We start from the raw sequence: 27,283 nt of genomic DNA, 5'->3' as shown, positions 1-27,283 counted from the left end.
CTAGAGTTTTGGGGAATCCCCCAGAAACATCTAAAGGACACTGTAGATGGTCAAGACCCTGTGTAAATATCCTGGGGGAAAAGCCTGTAGAATTTGGATTATTACTATTGATTATATTTTATTTGTGTACATGGACAGGTTAAGTCCTAGAAAAACTGGGGTTAATGCTGACATTCATTTATGACTTGATATGGTTTTAAAACTTATCTCCATTGATTTATCTGATTTGATCACCATAACAACCACTCAAGGTGGCTATTATTATATCCAGATTTTCCCCCATAGCGATGGATTTGAGCATAGTGTTTATTGTGGAAAGAGTCCAGGACTTGTCAGCAGACCTACATTTGAGCTTTTACTCTTCTGCATACAGCTGGGTGATCCTGGATAAATCCCAACCTCTCTGAACTTTAATTCCTTACCTGTTGGACAGGAATAACAATTCCTTTTGTATAGAGATGCTGTAAAATTCTGAGATGATGAAAAAATCCTGTACAATTGTAAGAAATTATGGCACATGACTTTATACCATTGTATTCATCTTCTGCCATAAATTGTTTTTTTCTATACATTTCAATACAATAAAAATAATGAACAGAGCAACCACGCCTTAATCATCTCTGTGTCAGCTTATCTTGCACAGAGTAGGTACTCAGTATGATGATGTGAAATGCTGCGGGTTGATAAGCTTCCCATCTATAGTATGGGCCTGGTACAGTGGAGTGGAACTTCAGAATGGCTGGGACTAGATGCCAATCCTGAAAGCCTAAGATTATTTATTAGATTAATCAGATATATAAGAGATTCAGATATAAGAGGTCGAATCAGTTTCCCAGGGACATAATACATGGCTAAGAGAGACAGAACATTAAAGGACAGCAGGGGCTGGCAAACGTTTTCTGTGAAGGGCCGGGTAATAAACATTTTAGGCAATGTAGGTCATATGGTCTCTGTGGCAACTACACAACTTTGTCATTTTTATCGTGAAAGCAGCCACAGACAGTATGTAAGTGAATGGGAGTGACCATATTCCAATACATTATATTTTAAAAAACAAACAGATGGTGGGCTTCATTTGGCCCATAGGCCCTGGCTGGTCAACTCCTGAGACAGAGGCTTGTCCTTTTGCCAAGGAGGATTTATAATACAAAAAAGCCGAAAGTAAAACCAGGTGGTGGCATGAAATGGAAAAGCTGAAATCAATGAGTAAAAGTAAAGCTCTCCAGTAAGTTTCAAAAACCAAAAGTCAACAAGTATGTAATTGGAGAGAGAAGAGGCATAAAATGTCTGCCGAAATGCATCAGGGCAAATTTTATTCTTTAAGTTTAAAAGGAAGAAAATACTGTGGGGGTGTTTTAGTTCTGGAGGGTTTTAGATGCCTATGGGACAAACAGTGCCATGTAGCTGGTTAGACTATCGAAGGTGCTCTAAGTCCCATTCATGAAAGCAGAGCATCCAGGACAAACAAGGTGAGCATCCCAGGGGGACAGGACTGTGTCTGAGTCACCACAGGACCCCTTGCTCCTAGCACAGGGCCTGACGTGCAGCAGGTACCCCCTGGGAACTCATACTTCCCCATGCTCTGCTCTGGCCAGGACAGTTTCATATCTGAGGGTCTCTGTTCCCTGAAAAAACCAGGGTTTGTTTGCCTGGTGGGTAACAGATGACTCCACAAGAACATGAGTTTTGATCAAAAGGAGTTTGTTTCACTTGTCACAAGCAAGGATAGCGCTGGGAATATTCTCCAAAGCGGTGTCTCTGAAGGAAAGTGACAGGAGGGTTTCATGGGGTGATGGAGAGGGGAGAGAGTGCATCAGTGCATGTAGGGAGGGGTCCCAGTGGCGCAGCCTCAGTGAGTCATGCTGCCAGCGCATAGGTCACATGTTATGGTCATGAAGCTGTAGCTCCTCCCGGGGTAGTGACTTCAGGATGGTAGTGAGGAAAGTTCATTCGGGTTCATCTAGAAGTTGCCAGGGTCTGTCAGGAGCTGGTTCCAGCTGACTAGGTCACCACATTCCACACGGGGCTTGGGAAGAAACAGGCAGCGAGGCAGGAAGCTGTAAAACAAGCCGATTGCTCAAGTTGGTTAAATGTCTACATTCCCAGGAGACCCTCCCTGTCTGCTTACATCTCCTCTGTGCTATGTCTGTGCTGGATTCAAAGGGGAAGAGGTGTTTGAGCTAGAAGCTGAAGGAGGTGTCCATGTGAGGAGAGAGGAGGGAGGGGGGGAAGAGTGCTCCCACAGAGGGCTGCGGCAGAGTCCATCCAAGATCCTTGGCCCAGGCTCGCTTCTGCGCTCTTTCCCTTTGAATTAAAATACAGGTTTCTAAAAAATAGTGGCAGAGGGTCATCATACTTTCTAAGAAGTCTCGGCCAGGCGCGGTGGCTCACGCCTGTAATCCCACTACTTTGGGAGGCCGAGGCGGGCAGATCACGTGGTCAGGAGATCGAGATCATCCTGGCTAACACAATGAAACTCCATCTCTACTAAAAATACAAAAAAAAAAAAAAAAGAAGTCTTCATTTCAGCTTTATTGTTTGTAAAAATATGCTCCCTTACCTGGGTGACAAGAAACAAATGTGCTGACATGTTTAAGGAAGGATTTGGAGTATTTTAAATCAGGCTATGAAGGGACATGAGTTTAAGGAACTGGTAGGTCCACAGTAGGAGTGCTGATAGCCACCAATAATCCCCTTACGAAGGAACTAATTATGTTTGGAGAGGACGTGTGTGCCTGATCAAATAATTAAAACTAAATTGCTCTCCTTGGAAATGCAAATTAACGAGTGTTAAAGCAACTCGGTTGGTCACATAGATAATAAATAGATGTGTCTTCTCAAGTCTGTTAGGTGGCACTGATTGATTTCCAATTCTGGCTACAACAGGGCCTGAGTGGCTTTTGAAACAAAGATGAGGGGACTGCAGGCCCAGTGGGGACAGCTGTTGAAAGCTTTAAGCCATTACACCCCACCCCCACCGCCTGCTTTTTGCAACTGAGAATAGGAGACCTTGAGGAACCAGACTTGACCTACTGCTGCCCCTGAACCCCAGCCCTGCAGGAGAATGAGGGAACGGTGGCACTGACAACCCCGCTCCTCCAAACAATGCCTTCTGTACCACCCAGTGCTGTCAGGTCAAAGAAAATAAGGCACTGGCTGAGCACCAGGAACCAGATGGACCTTTTGGTGGGGGTATGGAGGTGTGGGGGGAAGCAGGGGTACGAGGCCTTGGGGGGCTGACTGGAGTACTGTTACATGAGTTTTTAAAAAGTTTTTGCTCAGCAATTAATTAATAAAAAATCTTATCAAACAATAAACAAAAAAACCCAAACTCAGGTTACAAATGTTTTATCATTTTGTCAAAGAACCTATATTAATTAAGCACCTATTACTCAGAGCTTGCTCTTGAGTGGGCCTTTGTAGGTGGGCTGGGAGAAGAAAATTGGATTTCTGCCTTGAAGGAAGTTACATTCTTGCTGGGGGGACAGATTTTAGGTAAACAAAGAGCATGTTCCCAATTCCTTTTGCCTTGCTGGCATCAGGCCCTTTCCTACACCTCTCATCTGGAGGAAAATGATTACCTAGAGCAGGTGTGACAAGTGACACAAGAAGGAGAGAGAAGCCCCGCCAGGGCATAGCTGTAGGATCTCATTTAGCTCTCCAGAGGCTGTGTGAGGGAGCCTCTAATCTCCTTGCAGCCCAGGGACCTGAACCTTCAAGACATGTAGGGTAAGGATGCTATCTGGTTCCAAGGTAGGGAGATACAAGAGGTGGATGAGGTAAGACAAAGGAACACCTAACAGTGCATAGAACCAATAAGCACTCAGCGAACGCTCCCTCTGATTCCTAGGTAACTTGCCCAAGGCCGCAGACATCATTGAGGACAGAACCAAGATTCATTTACCCCCGGTTAGCCCAATTAAAAAACCCCCACCTTTCCTTCCTGACTGCAGGTACCTCTTGGGGTTCAGTTGCCTTCATCTTCCTCTTCGTCTTGCCTCCTATTCGCGGTCACACCTCCAGCCTCTTTCAAGTCCACCCAGAGAGCCTTTTCTTTCCGTGTGTTGGAACGCAGTGTTGACAACTTCCTGGCCTTCCAGTATAAGCAGAGGAGGGAGATGAGCAGAAGCAGGAGCAGGACGAAAGGGCAGATGACCAGGAAATAGAGTAAAGGGACCGAGGAGCAGATCCTGGAAGGAAACGTGGGCTCTGCGACGAAGGGAGAAAGAGAGTAATTCATCTCCAACTTATTTGTACTAATCAATTACAAACACTCCTGGGATTTATTGTTACGGGCAAGTATATGTAAAAATAATGGGGCCAAATAGCATAGTGTGCTCCTGAAATCACGAGGAGCACAGGACTGAGCACCGGGGGAAGAGAGCTCCTGGAACGGGCCCTTCTAATGCAACACCCCCTTGCCCTGCAGTTTCCAACCACTGGAGGTTCCAATGACCTACTTAAAACTAACAGCCAAAATGAAAAACAAAACAAAAAAGAAAACCTCTCCTTTAATCTTCTTTCCTCAGAAAAGATATCTATAATTCAACCCTCGTTCTCAACAGTGTTGCCAGTCCTGAATTTTTAACTTGAGTTATTCCCACTGCTGCTTCTCCAACACACAGGCACACACTCTTTCTCACACACACATACACACACTCTGCCCTGCACTCTGCACTGCCCTTATAAAACAATCGCACCCACAATGAGGAGCCCCTTGCCCCGCTGACCCAAGCCTGGTCCTCCCCGTGGGTCTCCCCTTCCCTGGCCCCCTCCCTTCCACTCCTTTCCTCTGTCGCTCTGGCTGTGGCCACCACCTGACATGCTCCATGCATCTGAGCCTCTAGGTCCTTCTAGGCTAGCTCCATCACACTTCCCACTCTCCCAGCTCTTCCTACCTTGCTGCAGGCACAGTTCTTCTCTTCCATCCCATTCTCACTCAGTCCTTTGTTTAGGCCTCTTTAGTTCCCTTTTACTCGTCTCCTTTGTTCATTATAGTTACTCGAGTATGTCTGATAGTGCCATTTGTTTCTATATCCCCTACAGTGCCTAGCACATGTGCTCAGTAACTTTTGCTGATCTGAATTAAATTGGATTGACTGCAACCACATGGGCAAAAGATACTATATAAAGGCATGCTGAAGCATATGATCATCCCACAGCTGCAGTCCGCCGGGAAGCACTAGCAGCAGACACACGCACGGAGCACACACAAGCAGCCCGAGTGGCTCCTGGCCACACAGCCAGGGAAGCAAAGGCCCAGAGGACTGCAAACACCACAGGTTTCAGGGAACAGTCTATTGAAGAAGAAAGACACATGCTTAAAGAGACCAATTACTAAATGTAGTCTTCCAATCACATCTATTTATGACATGATATCCGAAATCAGGGCTGTTCTGAAATATTCAATGCTAACAGTAGCTGTGCTTTTACTGGAAAATTGTAATGACATAAGCAATTTCTTCTTCAAAGGTTAAGCTGCAGGATTCATGGGATTATAGATGCTTAGAGATGAAAAGAGGTTTAGAGGTCATCTTGACCAACCTTCTGCTTCAAGAATTCCATTTTTGGCATTGCCAATGAATCTTACATGTTGAAGAACATCTCTTTGATGGAAGTCAAGAAAGAATCTAGACATTCGCTCACCTCCTGCACTGTGAGCTCCTTGAGGGTAGGGCCTGTGTCTTGTGTGTCTTTTTATCTTCCTCAACTCTTTGTTCACAGGGTCTCAATGGAGCCTGATGAATGAATCAATTGCACGAGCACATTCCACACATGGGAACCCAGGGATGGCTGCCATCATGCTACACAAAGTACAGATCATCACTGAACATTCGGCTGGCAACTCTGAATGAGGCTGGCAAAGAGCTGCAGAGGTTCGTGGCCTGGATTTTCTCTGACCTCATTTGTATCCTTCATCCTAAATTTGGTTTTGTTTTTTGAATTGGTGAGCAATGATAAAGTTAGGTTTTGAATTCTTTACCATCCCTCTGCTCCACATCCTATCTGACCCCTCTTCCAATGACCCTGCTTGACTACAGTTATTCTCCCCCGGTCTTATTTGAGTACATCTAAAGGCCCACGGTGAGAAGGAAGCATAGACTGCAATGATGCAAGTGAATGGAGCCACGGAGTCCAGGTATTATAAGCACTGGCTGTGGGCATTTGTGCAGAGTAATGAATGAGCACCTACTCTGTTTCAAAGAGAGCTGAGTTCAAATCCTCAGTCTTCAATGTGCTGTTACTGACATTGGACAAGTTACTTATCCTCTCTTAATCATTAGTTTCCTCATCAACCAAATAGGGATAACAATTTCTACAGTTGTGATGAGATCATGTATAATAAAGCATCTAATATCTAATGAAGTGCCTAAAGCATTTGTGGAGTCAGCAAGCGATAAATATTATCTAGAATGCTACTGAAAAAACTAAGAAAATCACAGGAAACCTTCTCCTAAGAGAAGAGAGAGAGAACAGGGCTGGAGCCTACAGATCCCTCACATAGGGACCCCAGGCTTGGCCATCTTCCTCCACAGGCTCTCTCTCTCCCTTAGATCTCTGGTCCCCCTGTCCTCAAATCTGGGTGACATTCAGCAAAGACTGAAGTGGATCCAGGGGCTCTGGCTTCCTTTTCTACTCATGGGAGGCAGAGAATTGTGAGGTGAAAGTCCACAGCACCAGGTATTACAGTTGCTAGAATGGTGGGGTAATGATGGCGAGATGGGGCCACTACACAGGAGGTGGAAATAAATCTACTATTCTTGTTTTTCAGCATGAAGGAACAGCCAGAGGGCTTGGCTATCCTGGTGGGGATGAGGCTGCTCAGCTTAGCGCAATCTACCATCAAAGGATGGCAAGGTGTGCCCCTTACCATGCTGAAGTGGCCAACAGCTAGCAACTGTTACCACCTGTGCTGCTAAATCACCTCTCCTAGGAGGGCAGTGTTTGCTCTGGATCCCACAGTCACCATTTCCCATCATCTGCCTCTCACCCATATCTGGATTAGAATTAGTGACATTCAAACCATTAAGGTTTGGCATTTTGAATCAATCTGAGTCAGTGGCCAATGCTCAAAGTACAAGGCCTTCAAAACAAAGCCAAAAATGTAATGAGAGCACTTCATCGTGAGGCTTAGTTTAGAATGTGCTTCCACCCACAGCCAAGCACAGCAAAAGGAGCACTCCTTTTTGATATTTCCTCAGAGACACTGACTTCAGAAGAAAAGAGGTGTGAGATAAAGAGGGGGCTGCCAACTCTTACCCACTACCCAACCCCAAACATGCAGCCATGTGGGAGATGGCTCTTGCCAAGAAATAAAAGTAGGGTAAGGTAACCTGATAACAAGTGCATCCCAGAATAAGTGAATCACTGACAGCATCCTGTTTCAACCCAACTGAAGATTTGCCTGCTCATTCTTTCATTAAGCATTTGCTGAATGCCATGTGCCTGGCCTTGCTGGAGGCACTGGGAAGCACAGGTAAGTAGCCTGGCATCTCCAAAAACTTCCGTGTGATAGAGACAGACAGCTCCTTCAAGAATCCACTTCCTTCCCTTCCCTTCTCTCCTTTCCCTTTTTCTCTTTCTTTCTTTCTTTCTTTCTTTCTTTCTTTCTTTCTTTCTTTCTTTCTTTCTTTCTTTCTTTCTTTCTTTCTTTCTTTCTTTCTTTCTTTTTTCTTTCTTTCTTCCTTTCTTTTTCTTTCTCTTTCTTTCTCTCTCTCTCTCGTTGTTGTTGTTGTTTTTTTTTGACAGTGTCTTGCTCTGTCATCCAGACGCGAGCGAAGTGGCATGATCGTGGCTTACTGCAGCCTTGACCTCCAAACTCAAGCAATCCTCCCATCTCAGCCTTTTGAGTAGCAAGGACTACAGGTGTGCATCAACCATGTGTCTAATTTTTAAATTTTTTGTAGAGACAGGGGTCTCGAACTCCTGGGCTCAAGTAATACTCCCGCCTCGGCCTCCCAAAGTGCTGGGATTACAGATGGGAGCCATCACATCTGGCCCAAGGCTCTACTTTCTAAATAGACTCTTACCCTAATAAAAGCTCGGAAATAGTAACAAGTACCACACCACTACAAATAATTCAGTTCCCAGGAAGCCTTACAGCCTGGCCTATCAATTAATCACAGACAATTCTCTAGAATAAGACATTTATGTCTAGGGTCTAAGGGTAAGGTAAAAAGACTGAGGCAGCTGTTGTCCCTGCCATGGCTTAGTCATTGGTAAAGAAATAAGATAGAGAGATAGAGAAGAAAAGTCAAGGTCCATTCTCCGAAAAAATGTCTCTTAACTTTCCTGCCTTCACTTGAGCCACACGCTCTACAGTCCTATTGTGTGGCCCTAAACCCAGCCCAAGCTGGGATAGCCAGATAGAGAGCACGAAAAATCATCTGATAAGTGACCATAAGTAGCATATTATATTTGAACTGGATCTTGATAACACATAGACCTGGTATTCACCAGGAGTGCAATTACACAGTGATTCAGTAAACATTTGAGCATCCCCTATGTGCCAGGCACTGTGCTAGTGCTACAAATGAGACACTCATCATCTTTGCCTATAGTATAGTCTAGCAGTGTGACAGATGTTAAACAGGTAACTGCAGGTGTGAGGGCTAAAAGAATAAGGGAAGTCTCTGAGGCAGTGGCAGTTAAGTTGCTGGGTGAGGGTGTTGACCAGGGAAAGATGGCATGCAGGAGCATTCCAGAAAGGAGATGGCGCATGCATGGTGAGATGTTGGACTGTCAGTCGTATCTACTCTTCTATTAATCCTTCCTTTCCTTCCTTCCCTTCCTCCCTTCCTTCCTTCCTTCCTTCCTTCCTTCCTTCCTTCCTTCCTTCCTTCCTTCCTTCCTTCCTTCCTTCCTTCCTTCCTTCCTTCCTTTCTCTCTTTCTCTCTTTCTTTCTGCTGGCTTTCTCCCCTCTAAAACATAAATGTGCTCAAATCTGTACCATCTTCAAACCAAAACAGAAAAAAAGCAAAACTAAAACACTTCCACTTTTTCTGGATAACTTTTACCATTTTATTTTCTTCTCTCTTCCCCTTGACATCAAAGCTCTTGAAAGCGCAATCTGCATTAACGGGCCCACTCTCCCCTCCTCAACTTGCTGCAGTCTGACTTCCCTGATTACTTTTCTGTAATTGTTCCACAATATCAAATCCAATGGATACTTTCCCACTGTTATCTTAATCAACCTCTTTGCAAGAGCTGAGTCTGTCAACTCTCCTCACCCTCTTGATACCCTCTCTGCCTTTAGTGTCTGTGGTACCACTAAATCCTGATTCTCTTCCCAGCAACCTATCACTCCTATCAGTCTCCTTCACAGGCTCTCCACTCCCTGAGAAACGGTAGTTTATCCCAGAGCTCCACCCTTGGGCATCATTATTGGCTACCAATGGATGACTTCTAATCTACAACTCTGGTGCAGATCCCATTTGGAAGTCTTGATGTCTATTGGACAGATCTTTATCAATAACTCACAGGTACTCTGAACTCAATTCCAGCCCAACTTATTCAAAACTGAACTAATCTTCCCCTCCAAACCCCTGTCATATATTACCTTGCTTGGTAAATGGCCCTACTATCCATCTAAGCTAGAATCCAGATGTTAATCCTTAATTCTCTCTTTCTGCTCATTTGCCCTCTATATACAATGAATCGGCCTCTAAATCCTGAAGATGACATCTCCTAATACCTAATGCCTGTTCTTTTCTTAGTCATCATGGGTACTGCCTTAGCTCAGGCCTTCACCTTTTCCCAACTGGGTTTCCAACATTTCATATACTTCTCCCTGCACTGTTGGCCTCCCCTCCAATTCTTTCTTTATTTATTTATATATATTTTTTGATACAGAGTTTCACTCTTGTTGCCCAGGCTGGAGTGCAATGGCATGATCTCGGCTCACCGCAACCTTCCCCTCCTGGGTTCAAGCGATCCTTCTGCCTCAGCCTCCCGAGTAGCTGGAATTACAGGCATGCACCACCACGCCCGGCTAATTTTTTGTATTTTTAGTACAAACGGGGTTTCTCCATGTTGGTCAGGCTGGTCTCAAACTCCCAACGTCAGGTGATCTGCCCGCCTCGGCCTCCCAAAGTGCTGGGATTACATGCGTGAGCCACCGTGCCCGGCCTCCAATTCATTTTAATGTGGGAACTTTCTAAAAGGAAAACCTGATCATGTCACTTCCCTGCTTAAACTTTTTCAATGAAACTTCATCACTATCATGATAAAGTTCTTTCTTCTTAGCTTCATACTCTAGACACATTTGGGATCTATCTGTACCTTCTCCACCTCACTGGTCTTATCTCTTGCTATTGTACCATAGAGACTGCAGTTCCTGCCATTCTCAATGACCAGGAGTTCCCTGAATATAACATGACATTTTACATCTTATTATCATCTTGCATACTCTTTCATTTTCCTAAAATAAGTTTCTTCCTTTTCATGAGCCCCAGACTCTGGGGAACCTTCCCAGATCGCCTCCCTACCTAGCCCTTCACCCCAGCCCTGCCTCTGTTGTTCCCATAGTCTACGGGAAATACCTCTTTGAAGACACCTATTATGTTGGACTTGATTTCTCCCACTGGACTCTAAGCTCTGTGGGAACAGACTCTGTATATACACTTTTGTGCCCTCAGAACCTCATATAGTTATTTATTAAACAAATGCCATTATTTTGTCACATAGATGTACACATGTAGATGTGTGTATACCTGTGTGTATGTGTATGTGCTGCATGTTTGGAGGCATAAGGGGAGAAGAAGATTACATTTGCTGAGTACTGACCATGTGCCAGGCACTGTACTGGATACTTTATATATATATTTATATTATGATCTTCATTTTATAGCAAGCTGAGGCTCACAGCAAGTAACCATAGTATGATTTCATAGCTGGTATTGGTAGTAGAGCTGTGATTTGAGCTTAGACTGGTCTGATTCCAGCCCCTGGGATTTTTTATCACCCACACTGCCTCCCTTACTACCAGAAAGGAACAGCCAGGTAGAGGAGCCCAGATGCTACATTACAGGGATTTCTTGGAAATCCTCAACATTCATTACCCTCAAAACCCTCAGTTTGTCATGACAAAGGCTTTCTGAAGAATACAAAGGCCACTCAATTTTTAATGTTTTCTTTCCAGGTTTATCTTTTAAAAACCATATACCTGTTTTACAAGGATCTCACAAAGATTAACAATATGTATGCTATGAAGGATCCCATCTGCCTCAGAGAAGACATGCTTTTCATCACAGACTGTATACTTTTTACGGTTCTTATCTATTTATTCTACTGCAAAAACTGCCGATTCTACAGAGTCTATGAATTCCACTGGGAAAACATGTACGGAATGTGCTCACAAGTATGGGACTTCCTGTAATTGTTGGAAAGAAAAAAAAAGGCTGATAGAAAAAACATTTCTGCCTGGCACTCAGGAGAAAACTTCGCTGAAGAATGAACACGGAAAAACAATGATGAACCCCCTCAAGGAACAAATTGGATAGCCTCACCTTCCCCTCTGGAAGCCCTGCTGGGCTGGGATGCACCTATCCCTACTTCTTAGATGTTCCCATATGTTCTCAACAGCATTCTGTCCTTCCCAAGGAGTGTCACTAAAGCTAGCTGGTGTCTCAGGATTGTTACCTTTATTGATGATTTTCCCTTTATGCTTCCTGGTGTCTGGCACCAAGACCACACCCCTACTTCTCCAATGGCCCTTTCCCTCAGTAAGCTTAGCTTATTGCTCACCTCCCGCCTTCTCCTTGAACCCCAGCAGAAAGACATGGACCTGTCAGATGCTCCTGATACTTAAGCGTCTGTGCCAAAACCTCATGTGAACCTTGTTTGTTCAAATGAGTTACTATTGAGAGAGATAGCAAAGTCATCTTCTTTAGGAAACCTGAAAATTGTCTTCAGTCTGAAGAAGGAGCAAAAGATAGGTGAGAGGGAGAGCATAAGAGGAGAGCCATGTATCCTCCTGACCATGAGCTCACGGTAGATAAACCCCCGGTTACCTGAAGGCAGCACCGTGAGCACCATCCGCTGTGACTCATCGGATGCTTGATTAATCCACTTGCTTGGGTGTCCATGGAGCTGCCACTCTGCCACCCTACACCAGTACATTCCTGCATCCTCCATCTCCACCTGATGAAGCTTCAGGACAAAGTCTGTAGGGGATGAACGGTAACAGTGCAGGTGCCTCCTAAGCCCCTCTTCCCCATACTCCAGCAAGCCATCATGTTGCAAGTGCACCAGCATTTTACTTCCAGAGTTTTCTCTGTTCCAGTACCACATCACAGAGTACAGAGCGGCTGGGCTGCCTACACTCTCCAGGCTGCAGTGGATGGCCACCTCTCTGTGCTCGGTCACATTTTCGGTCCAGTACACTTTGGAGACACGTACCTTACTTCCTAAACAATAAAATGGCAGTAAATTAGAGAATGCAGATGTTCAGATTGGATACCACCTCTGAAAAATCTAGTTCTCACTGGGAAGCTCTTATATTCTTTAGACATCAGTGCATTTATTTTATTTTTATTTTTTGAGACAGAGTCTTGCTCTGTCACCCAGGCTGGGGTGCAGCGGCACGATCTCGGCTCACTGCAACCACTGCCTCCTGGTTTCAAGCAATTCTCCTGCCTCAGCCTCCAGAGTAGCTGGGATTACAGGTGTGTGCCACCATGCCCAGCTGATTTTTTGTATTTTTAGTAGAGACGGGGTTTCACCATGTTGGCCAGGTTGCTCTTGAACTCCTGGCTTCAAGTGATCTGCCCACCTCAGCCTCCCAAAATGTTGGGATTATAGGCGTGAGCCACGGCGCCTGGCCACATTCATTTTAATCCTTGTCCTTGGTCCCTGTTTTTCACATTTGCCAGAACATTCTCTGCTAGGAATGAAACCAGTCTCCTTCCTTCTTTAGCCCAACTGCTTGCCTGCTGGACCCTGCCATTGAAAACCACACAGCTGCTGCAGGGCCCTCTGCCTGCTGCTTTTATTTATCCTTGATTCACTCCTCCTCTACTTCCCAAAGTGGTCGTTCACAACTTTTAGCAGCTCCCTCAAGCCATGTATTCCACCAGGACCCCTCATTCTTAGCAAATTACTCTCCTCCCATCCACCCAGATATTACCTGGGTGTAGATGCAGAAAGAGAGGAGGCCATCCGAGAGACTGAACATTTGATGCAAGTGTTAGAAAGCCAGCCAAGGGAACTATTTAGATGATTGGATTAGACTAAGTTTTAAACAGATTTTGACATTTACCTTTTTCCCCCTTACTAACCAGCAGGTGAGGATTTAGAATGAAGGCTAAAGTAGTTACAAACAAAATAAAGAAATTATAGCGTGCATTACTACAATTCTACTACAAACACATTTATTTATTTATTTATTTATTTATATATTTTTGAGATGGAGTCTCACTCTGCCGCCCAGGCTGGAGTGCAACGGCACAATCTCAGCTCACTGCAACCTCTGCCTCCCAGGTTCAAGTGATTCTCCTGCCTTAGCCTCCCAAGTAGCTGGGATTACAGGCAGGGGGCTAATTTTTGTATTTTTAGTGGAGACGAGGTTTTACCATGTTGGCCAGGCTGGTCTCGAACTCCTGACCTCAGGTGATCCACCCGCCTTGGCCTCCCAAAGTGCTGGGATTATAGGCATGAGCCACTATGCCCGGCCCTAACACATTTATTAATCTGTCTTTAAGAGAATAATTCTGTCTGATCTTGGACTCTTTCTTAGTTACCATGTTTACTCTCTCCTTCATGGAGAAGCACATGGAATATTAGCTTATGTGATACTGTTGCTGTTTCCTTGCCTCATATTACTTCCTATTTTATTGTGATCTGGCTTCCAATCCCATCACTATACTTGGCCAGGGCCTAATTTCCCAGTTCAAGGGACCCTCTAGTCCTTTTCTCTATGTGGTTTTTGTTACTGGAGTCCATTTTCTCCTTGAAATTGACTTCTTTTTTTCCGATCTCAGATAAAATATCCTTCTTACAACTCTGACCAGTCATTCTCAGCATCTTTCTGGGGCCTCTTTGTTAACTTGTTCCCTAAACGACGTGCACAACCAGAAGTCCACAGCCACACCAAGCCCACAGGTATGTTCTGCTGGACACTTGCAGTATTTTAAAAGAACTAGGCCAGGCGCAGTGGCTCATGCCTATAATCCCAGAACTTTGGGAGGCCAAGGCAGGTAGATCACGAGATCAGGAGTTTGAGACCAGCCTGGCCAATATGGTGAAACCCCGTCTCTACTAAAATTACAAAAATTAGCTGGGCATGGTGGCGCACGCCTGTAGTCCCAGCTACTCTGGAGGCTGAGGCAGGAGAATTGCTTGAACCCGGGAGATGGAGGTTGCAGTGAGCCAAGATCACACCACTGAATCCAGCCTGAGTGACAGAGCCAGACTGTCTAAAAAAAAAAAAAAGAAGTGAATTAGTTGTGGACATTCTCAAACTGGGAGATGTTACCAAAAAAGATTTTAGGCATCTGTAGATATGCAAAAAGATCTGACAACACGGAGTCCACATTTGTACATGGGAGGCACTTGAGCTAAGCAGTGGCTGCCTCCTGACGAGGGGCATGCACATGTGGTCAAGGGTTTGGCATGGATGACTGGGAGACAGAATGCCAGTCACACAGATGGGAAATGTAGAAGTACAAATGAGCATGGTGAGATGGCAGAGATGCTAAGTGCAATTCAGGGCATGCTGAGTATGGGGGCATCCAAGTAGAAATGTACAGCAGGCAGTTGGGTATGAAGGCTTGGAGCTCAGGAGATCAGGACTAAGCACAAAATCTCAGGGTTATCATCCAGAACATGGTAGTTGAAACCAGGGCAGTATTTAAGAAATTCTGAGGAAAGCAGAGAATAAGAAGCAAAACAGGCCCAGGATCTGTCCCTGAGGAACACATGCATTTAGCAGGGAGAAGAAGGGGCTTGAAGAACATAGAGAAGGGAAGCCAGAGGGCAGGAAGAGATCCCATACCAAGCTGCTGTTTTGCCCTTGTTGTCCCACCAGACTGGGAGCTCCTTAAGGGCCAGGGCTGTGCCTTCTTTATCTTTGTATTCCATTGCCTAATACATAGTAATGCTGAATTATCATCCTTTTTTTTTTTTTTTTAACATTACCTTGAAAATAATATTTTAAGCACCAAATTAGATCAACTTCTCTGCATTGTGCTGTTGGATCTTGGCCAGTTCCCGAACCTTGGCTGTGACGTTCATTTAATTGTAATCAACACTGGAGGTGACCTAACCTATGCTGAGAGACCTAATCACCCTGCCCGCATTTAGACAGCAGCACTCTTAGACCAGTGCGGAACTTCCATTGCATTTTTAAAGATCTCCTGAGGAAGAGGAGACTCCTTCAGTAAGCCATTCCAACAGTTAACTACTCTTATTTGCCTTATGTTTAGGCAGCTAAATGTTGAGAAGCAATTTCTCCACACATCCCCATAGAGTTGTACAGTTTCTGTTCACAGTGGGAGAAATATGCTTCGTATTACTCTTTCTCTGCCAAATTACAGTAGAGCCCCACTGGAATGACACAGCTTGCTATTATAGAGATCTGGAGATACCATACCCTGGGTAGCTGCATAGACTAGGCTGCCAGGCTGAGAAGCGAACCAATCAAAGGGATCTTGCTTCTACCTCAGCTCCCCAAAACCTCAGATTGAATCACCTTAAGTGACCTCCCCTCCTCTGGTGGACTACCCGGTCCTGCAGTCATTTGTAGGTGGACACTGTTCCTATGACTTTAGGTCATATTTTTACTCCCACATAATCACTCCATAGAAGAGCTGCCCAAGAAAAAACAGCCATCGGACAGACAGACATGGTGAGGATACACCCTCAAGGTTTACCTGTGGGCTTGAGTTTCAATTCTGTTAGTCCTGACTTCTTTTCTCCAAGCTTGTGCCAAGTGCCATTTGTAGACAGCAGCCATTCCTCCACAGCACAGTGATATTTGCCCTGATCGCTGTCTTCCACATTCAGAATGTGCAGCTGAAATAAGTCTTGGGAAACCTTCTCAGTATGAAATTTTTGTTTTCTCCATGGGGTGTGAAACTCATCCCCAGTTTTTATAACATTGGTTTGGTCCACCTCCAGGATCTTTAGCCAGGAGGCATTAGTGGAAATAGGAGAAAAATACCAAATGATGGCTAACTGAAGGTTTCCACTGGACCGGGACAAGATGCTACATTCTATATCAGTGTTGGAGTTGATGGAGAGCTCTTGGACTTGACTCCTTGAATTCACTTTTAGCTTGCTCTCTAAATTTAAAAAATGGAAACAGTTACTTTGCTACAAAACAGAAAGTTAAGGTAGTAGAGACATTAGAGGTCAAGTATGACACTGCATCCTCCCGCCATCATATGGGTGAACTCCCTCTACCGTAGCCCCGCTCACTGCTCATCCAGCTTTTGAACAACATCACTAGCTGACAAGGCAGCCCATTTCATCTTTGGACAGCTCTCCACTCCAGAATGCTTTCTGATATCAACTTGAATTTTATCTCTTCATGACTACCATCCACTAGTCCTAGTGCTACCTGTGCTTGGTAGGGGTGGTGTGGCAGAGGGAGTGTCACACAGACAAGCCCAGTATCTCTCTTCCACATGATACTGCTTCAGTATTTAAGCACAAGCATCTCTTCTGTCACATTTTATGTATCAGATTGGGAGAAAGTGGCCCTATTAATGCTGTGTTTGTGTGTTTACTATGCAGAGTACTTCTGGATTCACAATTTTCAAACTCTAGTTGTATCTGCCTTCAAACATGGGTAAACAAAAGGAAGTTGTACATGAGTGATTAAAACTGTGTGCATCTTTGCAGCCACTTAACTGTGGAAACATCGTATGGATGTGGAGTCAACTAATCTTTGACCCCAGCAGCTTTTCTGCTTTGTCAGAAAGATGAGTGACCATCCTTGTTCCCAAATCTTCTTCTCACGTCTTGCTCACATCACCCACTCTACTTTTGTAACTGCTTATTGGTGTTGCCAGTAGGTCTCTTTACTCTTCCTTCAGCAAACATTTATGAAGCACACACTATATTATGTGCCAGACAATTCCAGGCCCTGTGGATATCTTCCCTCAGTGGCTCACACTCTAGAGAGAGACAAGTACAGGGACAGAGGCTTAGAGATAGTGCCAAGTGCCATTTGTAGACAGACAGCCACTCTACCACAGCACAGTGATATTTGCCCTGATCACTGTCTTCCGCATTTACAATGTGGAGCTGAAATAAGTCTTGAGAAACCTTTCTCAAGTGTGAAATTTTCAGTTGTTTTGTTTGAGATGGAGTCTTGCTCTGTCGCCCAGGCTGGAGTGCAGTGTCATGATCTTGGCTCACTGCAACCTCCACTTCCTGTGCAGAGTGATTCTCATGCCTCAGCCTCCTGAGTAGCTGGGACTACAGGTGCACACCACCACACCTGGCTAATTTGTGCATTTTCAGTAGAGACGGGGTTTCACTATGTTGGCCAGACTGGTCTCAAACTCCTGACCTCAGGTGATCCGCCTGCCTTGGCCTCCCAAAGTGTGGGATTACAGGTGTGAGCCACCTCTGGCCTCAGTGTACAATTTTTGTTCCTCATGTCCCTCATGTTAAGACAGAGGTATGTAGAAGTGCCTATCTGAGCACACAGCAGGGTCTCCTAGCCCAAATACAGGAGTGAGGGGAGACTTCCTGGAGGGATAATTCTGAGCTGAGTCTTAAGGGTTTATAGGAATTATTCTGATGGAGAAGAGGTTAAGGATTTCTGCACAAAAGATGCAACTTGAGGCCGGGCGCGGTGGTTCAAGCCTGTAATCCCAGCACTTTGGGAGGCCGAGACAGGCGGATCACGAGGTCAGGAGATCGAGACCATCCTGGCTAACACAGTGAAACCCCGTCTCTACTAAAAAAAATACAAAAAAACTAGCCGGGCGATGTGGCGGGCGCCTGTAGTCCCAGCTACTCGGGAGGCTGAGGCAGGAGAATGGCGTGAACCCGGGAGGCGGAGCTTGCAGTGAGCTGAGATCTGGCCACTGCACTCCAGCCTGGGCGACAGAGCGGGACTCTGTCTCAAAAAAAAAAAAAAAGATGCAACTTGACCAAAGATTTTGAAAGTGAGAGGGAACATGGACTATTGAGGAGCTGCAAGTAATTCGGTGTGACTGAAGCTCAAATTCACGATGGAAAGTTGAAGGAGATGATGCTGGAAAGACACAAATGTACCAGATGATAAAGGGCCTTGCATGTCACACTATGGGAGTTTAGATACAAGGTGAACATAAGAGTTGTGATGACTCAGGTTTTCAACTTGGGTCACTGATGGGGAGTGGGGACATAAGGGGCAATGTAGAAGGAAGAGCTTTGGATGATAATGGGGGGTTTATGTTTTGACATAATGAGTGCAGACATGTCTTGGAGACAGCTGGATATATGAGTCTGGAGATCAGAGGAGAAATTGGTCAAGATAATGAACTTGGGAGTTGTGAACATACAGGTTGTATCCATAGGTAGGGATGAGTCCACTGCAGGAAAGCGTATAGAATGAAAAGAGATCAAAGCTAAGAATAAAATCCAGAGAAACTATTTTCTTTAAAGAATAAATCAGTGGAGGAGAAAATCTTGTGTCATGGTGCCAAGGAAAAAGGAAGTTTCAAGAAGACAGATTGGGGCAGCAGTTGCAAATACCACAGAGAGGGCAAATTAATTAAGCATGAATTCAAGAACAAGGGGATCATTACTATTACCAAAAATGTTGCACAGCGGCAGCGAGAATGACAGCGACCACGTTTGAGCATCATCTTGGTATGTCAGGTACTCAGCATGTTATATATGTTACCATATTTAAATTGCACATTAACAATTTACAGATCAGGTAACTAAGGCTTGAGCAGATCAGGTGGCTCATCCAAAGCTGTTCTGCTATCCAGTGATTGTCAGATCTAAATAATTCAATGTCTCTCCATCACTCTGTCCTAAGAGAATGCAGACTATGAGAGAGAAGATACATGACACAGCAGAACTTTGCCTAGGTGGTATCTCACTTTTATCTCCTGTGCTCTATTATCAGTTGATGAGATGGATTATATGTGATTGTAATAATAAATTTTCTGACTCTTATACATTAACACCTTACAAATAAGTAGGTGGATGTATTCCAGTGGAATTTACCTTATCCCTACCACCAGCAGAGACATCGCAAATGTTTACTAACTGGTAAGGCCTGGACCGTGCCCAATCCAAAACGTATCTTCTCCCCCGGAGCCAGGTCCTAGAGGCCCCCTGCTGTGCCACGTGGTACCCTCTAGTTGCTGGATGGTGGGAACTTAGAGGAAAATGGGGAATGGATAGAGAGCAGCAATTAGCCGACATGGAAGGTATTTCAATGTTTTAACCACCAGTATGGCCAACCCGTGCATACTAACTCAGTGTTAACCTGGGTATCATTCATTATGTGGTGCTTACTTAGATAGAACAAATATGGGAGAAAGTATTTTATGTTGTATTGTTATAACTTACCCAGAATGGGAGGCTTGCTATTTATTTGTTTGTTTTTAAAGCAGGGATTAATTTCAAGTCACACTTACCTGGTAAAGTGACCGCTATTCTCAATGGGTGAGAGATGGCAGAAGCCCTCGGAGGGTGGTTGTTGTATAGGGAATTTCTGTCATAAATTTCTACTTTACACTGATACACTCCTGTCTCTTCCTCAGTGGCATCATGCACCAGGAGTTGTGAACGAAATAAAGACTGTGAAACTTTCGTCTTCTTTTGGAACTGGGATAGGAAATTCCCCCATTCAATAGTGCCATTGTGGGTGATTCGAATAAGCTGGTGGAAGACGTGAGAGCTAGCTGGCCGGAACTGCCACGTCACAGTGAGTGGCACCTTGAGGTCAGAGTAACCAGTCCCCAAGACGCAAGACAGGTCAAAGGTGTTGGTTAACATCACTTGTGGCTGACGGCTCATCAGACTAACTTGTAAACTTGACTCTAGACAGAAAAATGAAACATAATTTCTAATATATGTACCAGATTAAAATACAGCACTTTCAGGTTTTTCTAGTTGCCACCTCTTTGAGTAGGACCATGCATTTGTACATCTGGAGTTTTATATTTTATAGAGTAGAAGTTGATTCTCAGTACAGTCTGTCCTGAACTCTGACCTCAATTTTGCAAAGTTGATCCTCTTCTAAGACTGTTCCCAGCAGCCACAACAAATAGGCAGTGTTTCCCCAATCTGCTACTTAGACAGCTGCTGCTGAGTGGGTGGAGCACTCCCCACCCCAGATGTCTGGCCTCCTTCCCTTACCCCCATGCGTGGGTTCAGTATCAGAACCCTTTTTTTTGCACATGCTCCAATGGGCTCTGCAATCCCAGGGCTGCAGCTCTCAAAAGCCAGAAGATATGAGGCTCAGCTATACTCATCTATAAGCTGATTCATAGGATTTTGTTTTTAACTTTGAACAATTTACAAGCTGCACCCTAAAGATGATCTTTACAAAGATGAAGAAACTTTAAAGATTGATTGACAGAGAGGGTAGCCAGAGACTATGCTCTGTGTCCTAGGGTACACATACCATCACTGGGGGATTCAGGATAACACGCAATCCAATTCCACTGCAGAATGAATTGAGTGATATACAGGTGCAAAAAAGGACTTCCTCTGACACTTACCCAGAGACTTTACAGTAACTGAAATCTTCTGAGTCCAGCTCAGATCTCTGGCCTGGTTCCGAGACTTCTCAGATACTCTGCACTCATATGTGCCACTGTCTGTGATGGCAGTGAAGGTGATCTCCAGCTGGAAGGTGGCCCAGTCCACTTTCTCCAACCTTGTGTTGCCATGGTAACTGGGTCCCCCATAGGAGGCACCCAGCTGCACAATGCCATCCTGCCCCATGCCAGCCACAAACTCGGGCTGTGTCTGATCCTGTGGGATGTGCCACCAGCTCACAGACAGGGGACTTTCAGCTCCACCAGCCTTACAGAGAAGGGCGAGGGTCTCTCCTTCCCACACAACTTGCTGCTTGTTCTTGATAGACACGACCACACTTCTTGCTGTTACAGATTATAGAAGAAAAAAACTGTTTTAGGTAAATAAGAAATTTTCTAAAATACGTGAAATCTCATTAATTAGGACTTGACTAGTTTGTGACAAGTCAAATCGGGCTGTTTCCTCTTGCACCACCCTCCGGCAAAAGATTTGCCAAACACTTAAATAGTGGAAACAAGATAGCAGAAAGAATATCGGAGGATGTATTTACCCTTAAACAATTTATTTATTTCTAAAGACTGGGTCTTGCTCTGTTGTGCAGGCTGGAACACAGCACTGTGATCTTAACTCACTGCAACCTCAAACTCCTTGGCTCAAGCGATCCTCCTGCCTCGTGCCTCAGTAGCTGGGACTACAGGCACGTGCCACCACGCTGGCTAATTTTTAAATTTTTTGCAGAGATAGGGTCTCTCTTTGTTACCTAGGCTGGTGTTGAACTTCTGGCCTCAAGCAATCCTCCTGTCTCAGCCTCCTAAAGGGCTGGGATTACAGGCATGAGCCACTGTGCCCAGCTTACTTAAGCCATTTATCACTTGCACGTATTTTTTATTAGTTTGTTAAATCAACTCTTCCTTAAGGATACCTAGTTGGCCAAACATCTGGTAATGTTTTAGTATGTTAATTAGGGTAGATATAAGAGCCTGAAAGTAATAAAGCTGTGTTTATTTAAATTTTTAGTTTTTTAGAATTCGGACCTTCAGAGTTCAAAAAGATCTTCCTCTTTCTTATCTTTCCCTAATCAAGCTAATTGGTTTAGTAAGTGTTTTGAATGAGGAAGAAACATTGTTAATTACATCTCTGTTCACAATATTACTATAAAAAATAATTATTTGGGGGGAAAATACATGTATATATACATATACACGTTGTTGTAAACAGAGAGGCTTCTTATGTCTAAACTACAGTGTAAAACCATAAATGTAAATCTGACTCTCAGATGGGAAATTCAAGTCATCATTCAACAAACACATTCATTCAACAAACATGAATTCTGCAAGGTCTTGTCCTGGTTGCTTTGTGAGCAATGTAGAGATACAGCAGGAGATTGTACATTCTAGGCAGCCCAGCACTAATTTAAGGCCACGGCTCCTGGAGTCAGAATTGCCCTGGGCAACATATTTGACCTCTCTGAGCCTCAGTTTTCTTTTCTGTAAAAATGAAGATAATAATAGTGCTCACCTTGCTGCATTGTTGAGAAAACTGAACAAATGGCACATGCAAAGAGCTTAGCCTGGATGGCGAGGGAAAGTACTTAGTAAAGGTTAGCTGCTAGCATTAGTGTTTAATGATAGGCTCTGGCAAAAGCAGAGGTAATTCAAAGCAAAAGAGGAAAATAAAATAGAACTGGCATTAGAAATCTAAATAGGATCTAAATGAATTTGCAAATTGTTCTTCCCTGCGGAGGAAGGAGTTCAGTCTTTGACTGTTTTATGCATACATATACATAAGTAACAAAGACAGAATGAAGGTTAATGTCCATAAATATGTTTTTTAAAAGAACAAATCTGCTTTCAAATTTAATTTTTCTCAAGTTAAAAATAGACTCATAACTGAAGTTTAGAAATTGGAGGGGAAATTATTACTCATAATCTCACCACTTTAAGATAACCATGATGATTAGTTTAAACTAACATGATTTTTTTTTTTTTTTTTAAATGATGTTTCCTTAGTTCATTGTGGCCATTACTGCCTTTTGGTAAGAAGTAATAAACTTATGAAATGTATGTAAGTTACACATTCACAACGGTAATGGGTGATTAAAATATTCATAAATGATGAAATGTTGCTAATACTTCGAGTAACGTTTGACTTTCAAAACAGAATGCTAAATAGGATCCTTAATAAATTTGCTAATAACTTTTTCTGCATCTACATAGTAAGCCCAGTGTAGACTCCAGCCTATACAAAGAACTATTTTTAGTTTTAGAAGATGACCCTATTCATAGGATTATCAGCTGTGTACCCTGAAGTTCCCCTTTGGGTGAAATTCCCACATACCAGGTTTACAAAAGCCTGCAGATATGTTCCAGAGAAGGCTGAGATGCATAAAGCAGAAACTTATCTCTGCATAAATATGTAAACCCTACCTATATTGTTTTTCCTTAATTCTAGAAAGTCAGACCAAATGTTTAGTGTGAAAGTGAACACAACACACCTCCTGGCCTGCCACTCAAGGCCAAATCAGTGCATCTTCATTCCTAGTAAATGGCGTATTGGAGAACATGAAAGGAAAATGTATCTATCTTTGGAGATGTCTCCAATAAGCCAGTGCAACAAGGACATCTTTATTTTCAGCTCAGTTTTTAAACATTTAAAACATTAAAAAAATTTGGGGGCAATTAATCTTTCTGGACTTTGAATTTAAACCCAGCCTAGTGGATCCTTATATTAGTTGTAGATTTGTCTGTTTTTCTCCACACAAAAGGCAATGATTATTCAAACATGTTTAAAGTCGCCCAACCTTCATAAAGTAAAGGTAAACTGCGTGGTTTCCTCAGTTCTGTGCTTGCAGACACTCAGAACCATTTGGACCGGCATCTCACCACATCACAGCAAAATGCAGAGGATGGAGTCTGCCCACTATCAATTACCTCTTCGTTTCTTACTGTGAGTCAGAATTATGACTAAGTACTATCTCCCACACCAGGTTGACATAGTAGGAGATTAACAGAAGGCAATTGAAAAATGCCAGCAGAGTCTCAAGGTAGGATAACATGGGTGTTCATTCCCCAGGAAGGAGGACAAAGTGTAGCTTTTTCCTCTTAACCTATTCATATCACACACACACACACACACACACACACACACACACACACACACACACATGGCAGAGGGCTTAGACTCTAAGCCAGCAAGAAGGAACTTAAAGACCATCTAGTTGTGTGCCATCATTTTACAGATGAGGGAGCTGAGACTTAGCGACGTAAAGTGGTGTGTTCATGGTCGCAGCCTAAGTAATGACTCAGGAATAGGACTCGGGTCTCCAGCTAGTTTGGGTGCCTTCCTTTACTCCACTCCACTCCACTCCACCTCCAATATGATCTGATTGAAACCTGCTCTTCATGAAGATCCCCATTGTATCCACAAAGGGGTCTTCTACTGACGAGGGGCCATCTGAAAGCAGCCCAGTGCATGCCGGGTCTTGACTTCACATACCTGCTGGCTTCCTCAGGTGCACGTGGCTGTCTGGTGACTGCTTTCTCTGAAGCACCTGCCAGGAACCTGTGCGTGTTCTCGTGACCTCTGCTACCACACATCTGTAGGTGCCTTCATCCTCTGGGCCCAGAGAGAAGATCTTGAGAGAGAAAGCCTTGGGGCCTAACTTTGAGACCTGGAGCTCTCCTTGACTTGCTCTCTCTTTGTAGTCATTCTTCAGGCCCAGGACTCCACCAGCATCAATGTGTGCAATTTCAGTCCCATTGAAGAACCAAATGCCTTGAAGCTGTGGGTCACGGCCACTGCCTACAACCAGGCAAACCAGTTCTAAGGATTTCCCTTCAGCAAACAAGCTGTCAGCTGTAATGTTGACTTGAAAATCTTTCACTGGGAAACAAAAGCAAGGCAGGTATTTAGAGAGCCCACAGCCCCTGTCCTTTCAGTACAAGAGAGAGATGATACCCTCTGTAAGGATGCCACAGGGATCACATTTTATGTGAGAGTTCAGCTCTATACTGGTAGGTAAACCAAAAAAAAAAATCCTTAGAGTAAAAAACACTCATGACTCTTCCTTAAATCACCCAGAAAGGGCAGTACGCATGGTTTTCCGAATGCACTCTTAGTAAGCAAGATGAATGCACAAACGTATGATGCATATAGTAATGTATGCTTTTTAAATTAAAAATTAAAATATTGTATACTGAATTAAATAGATATATTAAATTAAATATTTTATACTGAATTGCTGTAAATTGTGATTTCTTACTCTCTTTTTTGGCTAAGAATCTCCAGCAGAATTTTCTGAAGTTAAAAAGCACATGTGATATTGCTCCATAGGACTCATGAGTGTAACTTGGATACTTAAGGCCAAGAGGACAATTTTTAGTGGAACACAATAACACTCTTTTTAATAAAGAAAAAACTTTAATGATCCACCGTTGGATCATTGCTTTTAGCAATGGGTATACAGTATATGGTTTAGTAACCAATCCTGTTGGACAAAAGCGTATAGGGAGAGACCAAGAATCACAGACAAGGCCTTTGTACTTGCTTTGACAAAAATGCCAAAAGATTATGAAAAGTGACAGCACGCCGGGTGTGGTGGCTCATGCCTGAAATCCCAGCCCTTTGGGAGGCCGAGGCAGGAGGATTGCTTGAGCCCAGGAGTTCAAGGCCAGCCTGGGCAACATAGCAAGACCCTGTCCTTAAAAAATTTTTTAAATTAAAAAAAAAATAAAAAAGGAAAGTGACTGCATTCCAAGTAGGGAAAGGGGGCAGGTGGAAGGAAATCCTAGCACTGACGAAGACAAGGCTTCATGTTGGAAACTGGAGCTACTCTGAGGCCCAGCTGTCTGTGCTGAGTGGGCTTTGGAGAGAGAGGGGCCTCCCTCTGAATACCAGCCCCACTCTCACCAGCTGGGTGGGCTTACGCAGTGCATCTAGCATGTCTGAGGTTCAGAGTCCTCATTTTTAAAATGGAGACCCAACTACTTGCCTCACGGGGTGGTTGTCACGACTAAATTAGATAATGGAGATAATGTGCGAACACAGAGACTGGCAAAAATGGTAACAAAACTACTTCCATGACTGGCTTGTGGAATCGATCTAACCATTGAGTAGACCTTATCCCACAAAGAATCTGTGGGCAGAGCCAAAACTGAATGTCCTCCCTCTTAGTTATGCTTCTCAGATGACAAAAATACAAAATCAAATCAAACTTTCTAGCCAATTTGTTTAGAGCCAACAAAGGATTAGAACAAAAATTAAAACATACCTCATAAATACCCACTACCTAATACTAGTGTATTAATGAATTTCGTAGGAAGATAATTACCTGCTGGCTGGATCCTCAGAGTGGTTTGATCGGTCTGCTTTTTAGTGATGAACATCCAGGTTTCATCTGGATCCTGAATCCATTCCATTGCCTCACAGAACAGCTGACCCTGATCTGAGGCTTGGAGCCTCTCTATGGACAGCCTGAACGTGGTGGCCCCCAGTTTGTTGAGCCGTACGTCACTGGCTGCAAACCGCTCTGTATACAAGGGCCCAGGGACCAATATAAAATCTTTGGAGAGAGAGAGAATCTCGGTGGCTTGGCTTCCTCCTCCATCCTGTGTTAGGTACCAGGTGACAGAGAGGTGTGTATGTTGGGCTGTGGCTTTTGATGCCTCACACGTGAGGGCTAATGGCTCACCTTCCTCCTTACTGAGAGTCTGAGAACTCATGGTGGCAGAGAGGGTATCTGGAATAACTGGAAACAAAGGAGTGATAATAATGTGACTGGCCCAGTGCTTGTCCAGTGGGCCTCCTTAGGTGAAAATGGTGCCCCGAGCTACCATATGTAAAGCACACAGACTTCAAGTTGGTTTTCCACTTGCCATATGCCTTCCTATCCATATGCTTTCTCTATTGCTAATGGGAACACTGGCATCTATGTACAGTCTACGGAACTTGGCAAAGTAAATGTCTCACCAATGTGTTGACCCTCACTTTGCTTCATTAGCATAGGCTGTAACCAATTTAGCTACTCAGACACAAAGCATGTATTTAGAGGGAGAAAGCACTGGGACAGAGAAACCTTAGATTCTGGTCCTACATCCGTCCCTATTACATGGACTTGGGCATGTCACTTCACCTCCCTGGGCCTTAACCTGCTCCTCTATAAGGCTCTGTAATAATGTCTGTTAAAATGTATCATTTAGAGCCCAAATGCATTCTTTACTAAAGTTTTAGTAACTGTCTTACTACCCTACCGTTCTTGTTTTCTTAAAATGAAATCACACAGCCTAAGCTTATATGAAAGCAACACTTAGATTTAATCAACCAATGTGACCGAGCATCTACTCAGTGCTAGCCACTGAGTTGAAGCTGAGGACGTGGTGGGAGAGAGGTATACAAACAGCTAGTTACCATATAACTGGATGCATGCTGATAGTAGTGGTATGAACAGACAATCTAAAAGAAACAAAAGTGGGAATTCTGCCCAAGCAGTCAAGATGAGTTCCACAGAAGAGGTAGTATCTAAACTGGGTCCTGAAGTATATGTAGGAGTTTGTTAAGCTGAAAAGGG

General features: G+C 44.0%; 1 protein-coding gene across 2 annotated transcripts in view; it reads right to left on the bottom strand.

The window, feature by feature from the left end:
* Positions 1-1,296: 1,296 nt before the first annotated feature.
* CD101 (CD101 molecule) overlaps positions 1,297-27,283 on the bottom strand; it is a 39,060-nt gene continuing 13,073 nt past the window's right edge. Inside the window, exons 3-10 of one of the 2 annotated variants that reach the window (XM_003892471.5) lie at positions 26,048-26,464; positions 24,214-24,600; positions 20,679-21,062; positions 19,590-19,994; positions 15,870-16,280; positions 12,012-12,407; positions 3,935-4,209; positions 1,297-2,057 (exon numbers count right to left, since the gene is read on the bottom strand). In XM_003892471.5, coding sequence (XP_003892520.1) covers positions 3,968-4,209; positions 12,012-12,407; positions 15,870-16,280; positions 19,590-19,994; positions 20,679-21,062; positions 24,214-24,600; positions 26,048-26,464 — 2,642 coding nt within the window. In that variant the 3' untranslated portion in view covers positions 1,297-2,057; positions 3,935-3,967. The remainder of the gene's footprint in view (positions 2,058-3,934; positions 4,210-12,011; positions 12,408-15,869; positions 16,281-19,589; positions 19,995-20,678; positions 21,063-24,213; positions 24,601-26,047; positions 26,465-27,283) is intronic. The other variant, XM_009216396.4, reaches the window with a different exon arrangement.

This window comes from Papio anubis, chromosome 1 (genome assembly GCF_008728515.1).
Source record: "Papio anubis isolate 15944 chromosome 1, Panubis1.0, whole genome shotgun sequence".
In the NCBI taxonomy this organism is placed as follows: domain Eukaryota; kingdom Metazoa; phylum Chordata; class Mammalia; order Primates; family Cercopithecidae; genus Papio; species Papio anubis.
Note: the sequence above shows the minus strand (reverse complement) of the source record. Positions and strands in the feature narration are given on the sequence as shown.